The sequence below is a fragment of the Choloepus didactylus genome, chromosome 5 (assembly GCF_015220235.1).
Source record: "Choloepus didactylus isolate mChoDid1 chromosome 5, mChoDid1.pri, whole genome shotgun sequence".
Lineage (NCBI taxonomy): Eukaryota > Metazoa > Chordata > Mammalia > Pilosa > Megalonychidae > Choloepus > Choloepus didactylus.
The window spans coordinates 142,520,103-142,529,315 of record NC_051311.1 but is presented as its reverse complement, the minus strand read 5'-3'; the positions used below and the strand labels follow the sequence as shown (position 1 = coordinate 142,529,315).

At 38.2% G+C, this 9,213-nt stretch overlaps 1 protein-coding gene across 1 annotated transcript; it reads right to left on the bottom strand.

Moving 5' to 3' along the window:
* Positions 1–4,328: 4,328 nt before the first annotated feature.
* On the bottom strand, positions 4,329–7,409 carry LOC119535463 (thyroid receptor-interacting protein 11-like). Its single transcript, XM_037837802.1, has one exon. The coding sequence runs from the start codon at positions 7,407–7,409 to the stop codon at positions 4,329–4,331; it is 3,081 nt and encodes a 1,026-aa protein (XP_037693730.1).
* Between the last annotated feature and the right edge of the window lie 1,804 nt (positions 7,410–9,213).

The following is a 9,213-nucleotide window of genomic DNA, read 5'->3' as shown; positions in this document are numbered from 1 at the left end:
CATCACAAAATAGATATACTGTTTTAAAATGAGGAATGATTCTTGGAGAGAGATAATGGTAGACTTTTTCTAAATATTGGGTTGCTGGGGGATAGTTTCATGCTATCAGTGTTGAATAGTTGTCTGCCTTAGAGAGGGTTAGATGTTCAAAAATTCAGTTAGATGTTCTAAAAATTTTATGAAATGACGCTTATAACATGACAAGGAATTGCACATATGTATGTGCATATATATAAAGATTGAATAAATTAATGATTTAATAAGCACTGTAAACTTTATTCTCATCCCACAAGCAGCTCTACAAAATTCAATAATGCTCAAAACAACTTACTGCCCTTTGAATAGTTATTCAGAAGGGATATTTGTCAATGTTTTATTGTTAAACATATATTTTACTGACATTAAATGTTAACTTGGGAAAGGTGTCTGTAATACCAATATCCAAGATATTACAGAGAAAAAGCTGGACATTTCTATTCTTATCTAGAAGCACTTTCAGCTGAATAAAATTTAAATACACACACGTTTATATGTGTGTGTCTATGTAATCTTGAGTGCATCAGATTTATTTTAGTCTCTGTGGTAGACAGACAACAAGGTTGTGTTTGGATTAGAATTCCAGAATTTGCATTAAAAACAACATGTTTTCCACCTGCATGCTTCCCCAGAGTAATTCAATGTTACATTTCTGACAAGATAATTCCATCTTCACAGAGGCTGACTGTGCAGTGGGTGTTGGGAGAAAATGAATGTAAACCTACTTCTGGGGTAGGAAAATTGGTTTAGCTAAACTTAACTGAGTACATAGGCCCAAAAAACCCAAATTGGAAAAGAACGAAAAAAATAAATATAGAATCAAAATCATAATTTTATCTTTCTCTTACTCTCAAGGCAAGCACAACAATTCAGAACCCTGTGCTGAGTGTGAATACTTGTGTGTGCACAGTGTGTCTACCTGTGTCCATGAATTAATTAGCACACTTTCCAAAACAAGTGACTTTCCTGAAGGAGGGATATGCTGTAGCAGCATGGCAGCATTTTAGGACACAAAGAAAGTATAGCAAAATCTCCTCTGAGAATATTTGGGAATAATGAATGACAAAGTAACATGTTTTGCTTCAAGCAAAGCGCAGAGATAATTAAAGATTTAACTTCAGCTGTGGAAGCACAGGAAGCAGGATTTATAGGCAAGCACACTGACTCATTTCTACTCATATTTCTTTTCACCATGTGGGAATCCATTTTATTTTTCTCACATGAGCTTTTACATCAATTCCAATGGAGTTTGTAGTCCAAACAGGAAAGCTTCAGTCAGAAACCCTACTCAAAATTAAACTACCATTTTGTTCCCTAGCAGGAGATGGACTTAAGTAATCTAAATAAGCTGTGGTGTGATTTCACTGTGGCTGGGGGATAAAATTATATTTATACTTGGGAAAACTGAGATATGCCTTGTCACACCTCGTACTCTGTTTCGTGTTTTTGTCTTAAAAATTCCATCTCTGCAGAAATGGTCAAAATGTATAAGTGGGCAATTTGCAAATAAATTTTTCTATAAAACACCAAAATTATTTTATAATGTAACAGAACTTACATTTCTGAAGAGTAATCAAGTCAAATAAAGGAGATGCTTTAGCTGTGGAAAATGAAATTCCATCTTTCAATTTCATTTTTCAAAGGTTTACCCACACAGTTGTGATAAATAGGGTCAAATTCAGTTTTGTTTGAAGAATCATGGGGATGCCCATTTGAAAGCAATCTAATAAACTCTGGTCAGTCCTGGAGGAGAAGAGGTCCCTGAAACTGGGATGCATAAAAATTTTGGCCCTTGATAATCCAAAATTATTTGACCCATCTCCCATCCTCCAAAAGGCAGAACATTTGCTGAGCAATGGCTACTTGACTTCTATTACAGCGATATATTTCAGCATGTAACACTTAGAATCACAGAATCACAACTTTGATGGTTTTGTTATTATTTTATCCAACTCAATGAAAGCTTGAATCTGTTCAGCATCTCTATTCCCTGAGGCAATACTTATGACTGTAGGGCATTTCTAATAACTAGAAAGTTTGTATTGTGAAATCAAAGGGCAATGGTAAGGATGGTTCTTGAAAAAAAATGGATTTGAAAGACTAGGTGAATTAGAGTTTGGACCACATGTGTCTGTTACGTATTCTAAAAACAAAGAAAGAAAAAAAGGACAATAAGAAATTCTAGCAAAAATGTAAGTGTGATAGAGAGAAAAATGGCATCCTAATGATGTCCCTGTCTAAATCCGACAACTTGGGAATATTTTATGTTAGGCAGTAAAGGGAAATTAATGGTATGAATCAACTAAGATTAAAATAGGAAAATTATCCTGAATTAGATTATCTGGGTGGGCCCAAGGAAAAAACGAGGGCTTTAAAAGTGGGAGAGAGGCAGAAGAGCACAGAGGAGATGTGATAAAGGAAGTAGTGTCAGAGTGATGTGACATAAGAGAGATTTGACAGCCCATTGCTGACTTTGAAGATCAATGAAGGGGTCTGTATTTGTCAGTGTTCTCCAGAGAAACAGAACTGACAGGGTGTGTGTGGATATATACACCCTGACATTTGTAACAGGGATTGGCTCATCCAACCGTGGGGACTGGCAAGTCTGAATTCCATAGAGCAGGCTGCCAGGTGGGAAACTCTGGTAACCATTTGTTTGCTGCTGAAATTATCTGTTCTCCCTCTAAAGCCTCCAACTGACTGGATGAGCCTTCTTTCATTGCTGAAGGCAATGGCTGATGTAAACAGCCATCGAAGCCATCAACTGATTAATGATTTAAATCCAAGGTATATCATCACAGTAACAATCAGGCTACTGCTTGCATGATCAAACAACAGGACACATAACCTAGGCAAGTTGACACATGAACTTAATCACCACAGTCTACCCATTGTCAACTTGGTACCTATACACATCTCCATAAACCATACTTAATCACTAAACAAAATCAGTAACAGTCAAACTTTTACTTAACATAATTCAACTGACCTGTGTACAACCAGAAATACGCTTACCCTTTCCCCAGAAGAGGATGCAAGTCTATAGGTAATATTCACTCTTAAACTTCATATGCTGTAACTTAAATAGTATGACATAAAGTTAACAGAACTTATTTATATTATAAGGGGATAAGATAGATAATAAAACAAAGGCAATTGCTTTATGTATATGTACTAATAAATTCATAACCTGATTAGGAATAAATACTCATAATCATCACAGTTTTCATTTCTATAAATGGTCATATGGCTGTAGTTCATATTGATAACTACCTTCTTCCACTACATGTTCCATGTTCCCTTTACCCTCAGCAAGCAACTCAGGTGGTTGTGGTACTTTCCCTGTTGGGAAGACCCAAACCTCCATTCCTTAAGTCTTTTCTATGCCATCAGTAAGCCTGCCTGGATTGCACTGCTGGAAATTTCCACAGAGTTTTAATACCAGGAATTGGCAGTACTAAGAGACACCCTAAGGGATCTCCTAGATTCCAGGTTAACACTACTTTACCTCCATTATGCAGTAGGAGTCCTATTTCCCATGATAATCGGGACCAGTCTCCACTCCTGTAAGCCTCAGGAAAGGGAATGTGGGAATCCTGGAGAAGCTGGAAAAAGCAAGTACTCAGATTCTCCCCTAAGGATTCCAGACAAAAATGCAACCCAGACAGCACTGTTTGCACAATAAGACCCATTTCAGAGTTCCTGTCCCAGAACTGTAATGTAATGTAACCCGTGCCTTCTCATGTGACAGAGGTGTCCCAGGAACCAGCAGACTGTCTTCAGAGACAAAGGGTTTTCCTGTTACTGCATTCTGAAGCCTTAGAAATGTAAATTTTAAGTTGATAAATCCCCTCTGTAAAAGCCAACCCATATCTGGTATACTGCATTCCAGCAGCTTTACCAAGCCAAAACATCTACCTGGTTTTCTTTTCTTTTCTATTTTTTTCTCTATTTGTAAATCAAGATAAAAGATGAATCAAAAGACTCTTGTTTAAATGAGCTTATAAAATCACAGAAGGAAATAAACTGATACCTGGTACTTGTATTTCTTTCTTTTTTCTCTTTTTGTGAATTAAGTTTAAAGATAAATTAAAAGTTTTCAGTTTAAGTGGGGTCAAATGAGAGAAGTAAAACAGAAGATTATACAGCAAACATTATTTCTATGACATCTGCAATTTCTAAAAATGCTAATTTTTATTAAACTTAGAGAAAGTACAACTCAAAGCAAATATATGACTTCTGAAAGGCCACTTGTTACTAAGTACATACACATTGTGTTCTTGATTTTGTTTTTAAAGGGCTACATTGTTACTCTCTTGCTTTAAAAGGTCTTTGCCAGCTCCAGCAGTGTTAGCAGGTAACACTGGAAAAGGTGTAAATGTTGGGTTCAAAAGAAGATGCTTAGCCCCACCAGTTCCAAGTCCACCTGGGTGAATAAGTGACACAGCTGCAGAACAGGGAGCTAAGAGTGGATTCAAATCTGCTCTTCCACTGCTTCTGGACTCTGCTGTATCTTTAAAATTTTGTCCTACATTTGTGGCTAGTTTAGCCCTTCCTGGTAAACCTAGGGGCTTCCTATCACGAAGAGGTTGCATTTGTGGTGGAATATATGGATAAGATTCTGTTTGTAGAAATTTAATGAAAAGCTCTGAGAAAGAACTATTGAGTGCAGGTTGCTGATTTGCTCTCAGAGGTGTCTGGGGGACATTTTCTGATGCTCCTCCAAGCCACCCACTCATCCACGTGGTAGCACCACCTTGATCGTCACAGAACAATTTCTCCATCTCCTTCTTTTTCATTCCAAGGATGCTTCCCATTAATCTTAACACTTCTTGCCGCTCACTTTTTGGAGTTTGAAAATAGACTATTAAGACGTTTCTCAGGAGTACCTTGTCCACTTTTCCTTCTGTGTCATTTACCAAGTTCATCCATTTCCTCTGAATGTCATCTAACATTTCCTGTAGGACCTCATTCTGTTTTTGAAGTTCTTCGATTTGCTCTTCCTGTAGATCTAACTGTTTTGTGAGTCTCGATGCTGAGTCCAAAGCAGCATTGGCTTCATCCAAACTTTCCTGTAAAGACACCAGTTTTCTTTCTAGGTTTTCAGCCTTTTTCTTCCACTTACTTACAAGCGCACTTTGCTTTTCTAGTTCAGCAGTATACATAGCTCTTTCCTCTTGTTGCGCACGCTCTAGTACCATCTGTAGGTTGGCTAGTGATAGAGCATACTGCTTTACTTCATCTTGTGACACTGAAAGCTGAAGAACGGTTTCATCCCTCTGCTTGGAGACTATATTCAATTGTTCCTGCAATGACTCTACCTGCAAACTGGCTTGATGACTTGCATTTTCCAGTGCATTAGAGGATGAAACTAGCTTCTCCTCCAATACTGTGACTTCTTTTCTTAGGTTAGCCTCTCTCTCTGCTGCAGCCAGAGCTTCACCAGTATAAAAATCCTGTGATTCTGAAAGTTGATGATGCAATCTCTCTAGCTCCTGGTTTAAGCACAATTCTTTTTCACGTAAATCCTTCACCTCACTAAGTAAACTGTTTTCCATTTGTTTCTGTTTCAGGGCCAACATGACTTGGTCTCTTTCCTCTTGAAATGTAACTGTCTTCTCCTGCATCGACTGAACTGCATTTAAAAGCTGATTTAACTCCCCAGTCTTGCCCTGTTCTTTTTCTTTCAATAGTTGCTCAAAAGCAAGAGCCTTCTCATTTATCTCCTGGTGTTCAAACTCCCTTTCTCGCAGCATCATAGAAAACTTCATGTTAGTCTCTTGTAATGCTTGACATTCTGTTTGCTTTACCCTGGATATTTCTACTAGTTTTCCATTTTCCTCTTTTAGTTGACACATGTCCATTTCTAAAATTGATATTCTCTCCTTTAGGTTTGTTACTGCCTGCCTCAGAATTTCATTTTCATTCACTTGGTTAGTGAAATTTTCACTTAAAGAATGTAACTGATCATATTTGGCTTTGAGTAAGAGGTCTTTACCCTTAAGTAACTTTTGTAAAACATCTTGTTTTTCCTTTAGCTGCTTAATTTCTGAATCAGTTTGTTCATGTTCTTTTCTTTCTAGCTCTGAGGTGGCAGCAATCGAATCAGACAATCTATGGTTATTTTCCTGGAGAGTTTGAATTGTTGCATCTTTTTCCTGCAGTGATTTTCTTAATTTTTCTATTTCTTGTTGAAGCAATTTAGAAGGTTCACTAGGTATATCAGACTTAACTGCCCCGAGAGATTCTTCTGACTCTGAAACAAGTGATGATCCAGAAAAGAGCCGTTGTGAAATAATATCAAGTTTTCCTACAAGATGATCCTTGGTATTCAAAAGTTGCCCTAAGCTGCGCTGAACTTGTGCTAATTCCTGACCCAAAGTTTTGAGTTTGGTTTCCTTCTGGTCATAACTTTGGATTAGGCCAGTATATTCTACCTGCAGTTTAGAGTTATTATCACTGTCAATCAAAACCTGGGTCTGAAGTTTTTGAAGTTCTTCCTGTTGTTGGGCTGACTCATGTTCCATATTTTGCACTGTGGTCATCACCTGTTGTTTCCACTCTTCCATTTTCATCACTTGCTGTTTTAATTTATCTCGTTCCTGTAGAAGCTCCTCAAACTGATTACTGTTAACACCTCCAACCTCATTTCCTGTGTTAGATGTCTGTAACACTGTCAACAAAGTCTGACATTTCTGACTTAATGCATCTATTTCAATGTCTTTTTCTCGAATGATAAGTGATAAATTCTGAACAGTTTCCCTAAGCATTTCCTGGCCACTACTTTCCAATCTAGTGGACAATTTTTTATTTTCATCTTGCAGCTTAATAAGCGCTGCTTGTTGGGCAGCAGCCGTGTCTATCATTTGGTGATGTTCTGTTTTTAGGCGGCTATTTTCCCTAGTCTTCTCATCCAAAACAGCTAATATTTGTCCTTTCTCCACAGTGTAGGCCTGTAGTTGCTGTTGAAGGTAAACAACATCCTGGGTGTAAGAAGGTGAAGACATTCTTGCATGAAGAGCTTTTATCTCCAAATCCCTCTGCTGGATGATCTGCCTTAGTTTACCAACCTCGTCTTTGGACAGCTGATCAATCTGTTTTGTTAAAATTAGGTTCTTTTCATTTAGAAGTTTACTCTCCGATTCTCGTTCTGTTAGTTTTTCACTTTGCATGTCTAATTCTTTAGTAATGTTCATTTTATCATCTCTAAGTTGGCAAGCTCTCTTTTTTTCATCATCCAGATCTTGGGTGATGCCTGTCGACGACTTATCTCTTATCAACTTTGAAATCTGGCCTGCGGGGGAAGCCAGGCTGCCCCCCACTTGGCCCAGAGATTGGCCCAAGCCAGAGCCAAAGCCTCGAAACCAGTTCATGGCTGTGGGCTGGAAAGCGACGTGGTCCACTCCCTCTCCCAGAAGTGTGTCCAACGTCACCGGACATTCCCACCAAGTGTCCTCGAACTGCTGTGAGCTAGTCGGAATCACTGCGCTCAGGATTCCACATCACAAAGGGCTTCCTAGGCAACAGTGACCTCAGCACCCAACAACTGCCTGGCTCCGCCCAGAACCTTAAAGGGCCAGCCTGTCACACAGTTACACAGCCAGCCCCTTGGGGCCTCTGCTCATTCCAGTGATTTCCCACAGCCAGGGTTGACCACTTCTTCCCCCTTTTCATTGACCATTCTCAAATGTTCAGTGGGCAACTCCTGCCAACTCAATGGCCATCACCATGGCACCCACTCTAAAAGCTGCAACTGATCATAAAGAGGAGCCATGGTGGCTTTCTCCCTAGTTATATTTTGAATCAGAAAATCAAATTTCATAATGAAGAATTTGGCCTCTTATAGTACTTACTAGTTTCAGCTCATGGAAATTATTTATTCTCTCCAAATGGGGACAAGAATAGAATTCACATAAAACAGATATTTATATATCTGATATACTACATTATTGTTTTTACATCATGGCCAAAGCAAGCAGTGAAGGTTAAAGTCAAGTGACCCACCTTACTGATTCCATCAACATAATGCAGATTCTGAAATCTGCTTATACTCCATACAATAGGAAAAGGAAAGTGATATTGTTGACCTATGAAACATTATGAATTACTCTACAGGACAGAACCCAGGAATCTCATGAAAAGACAGGATATGTTAATGGTATGTTACAATTTGCCTTACAATGTGACATGCTCTTTGGTACATGGTCTGTAATGAAGAATAGAGGTGGAGTGATTTGTCACCAGTTAATATACAGCCATCATAGAATTCTAAATTACCTAATGCTGGACACAATCTTGTCAAATAGCCTAAATTTGCATATAAGTTACGAAAACTGAAAAAAATTATGACATACTTTCAACTTTCTTTCTACTGTAATAGGCATTTAGTAAATTATTGGTGACTGCAGAAATTATTGAGGTTAGTCATGTCAATAGAGCATGTGGTATTTAAAGAAAATTATTTTGACATTTTACTCATTAAGTTTTGCTGTGCCCCATCCCTTGGACTCTGGGAGGGCTTGTGAGTGCTCTGATCAAGAGAATAGCAGAAATGAGCCTGGAGAGTCCATGTGTAGCCACTCCAGTGGACAGCCCTGGCTGAGCTCCCAGTAGACAGCCAGCATCATATGTCCATTAGATAAATGAACCATCTTGGTCCAGAGCAGTTGAGTTTTCAGATCACTGCAGCCCCAACTAATATTTGTCTATAATCACATGAGAGAACGCAAGCAAGAACTGACCTGCTGAGCCCTTCTCACATTCATTGTTGACAATACTATCAACAGAAGAAATTTTGAGTTTGCTCTGTATAATCAGTGTCACAGTAATAGTATCTGGAATGTGTGTGTACCAAGGAATTCTTTTATTTATAACTTTTGGTATGGTTGAAAAAAGCAGATGAACTATGGATAAATGCAAACCTTTGCATTTTACTCCTTGTTAATACTGTGGTTTTAGAAAAACCACTTAACCCTAAGTCTTCATTTCAGTATCTTTACAAAGGAGTTGGTCTTATGTAACTTTCCAGGTTCTTCTAAGTATCAAACGAGATAGAAACAAAATAAAGGTCTTAAAAGTAACAAAAAACAAAGTGGCAGGCCTATATGCACAGTTAGTCAAAGTTCACAAATCTTTGTCATTTGGACAATGTGCTTTCCAGATGCATAGGAAATTAGT

Bases quoted from the DNA above. Each gene is read 5' to 3' on its own strand.
- LOC119535463 (XM_037837802.1), bottom strand. From the start codon at position 7,409: ATGAACTGGTTTCGAGGCTTTGGCTCTGGCTTGGGCCAATCTCTGGGC.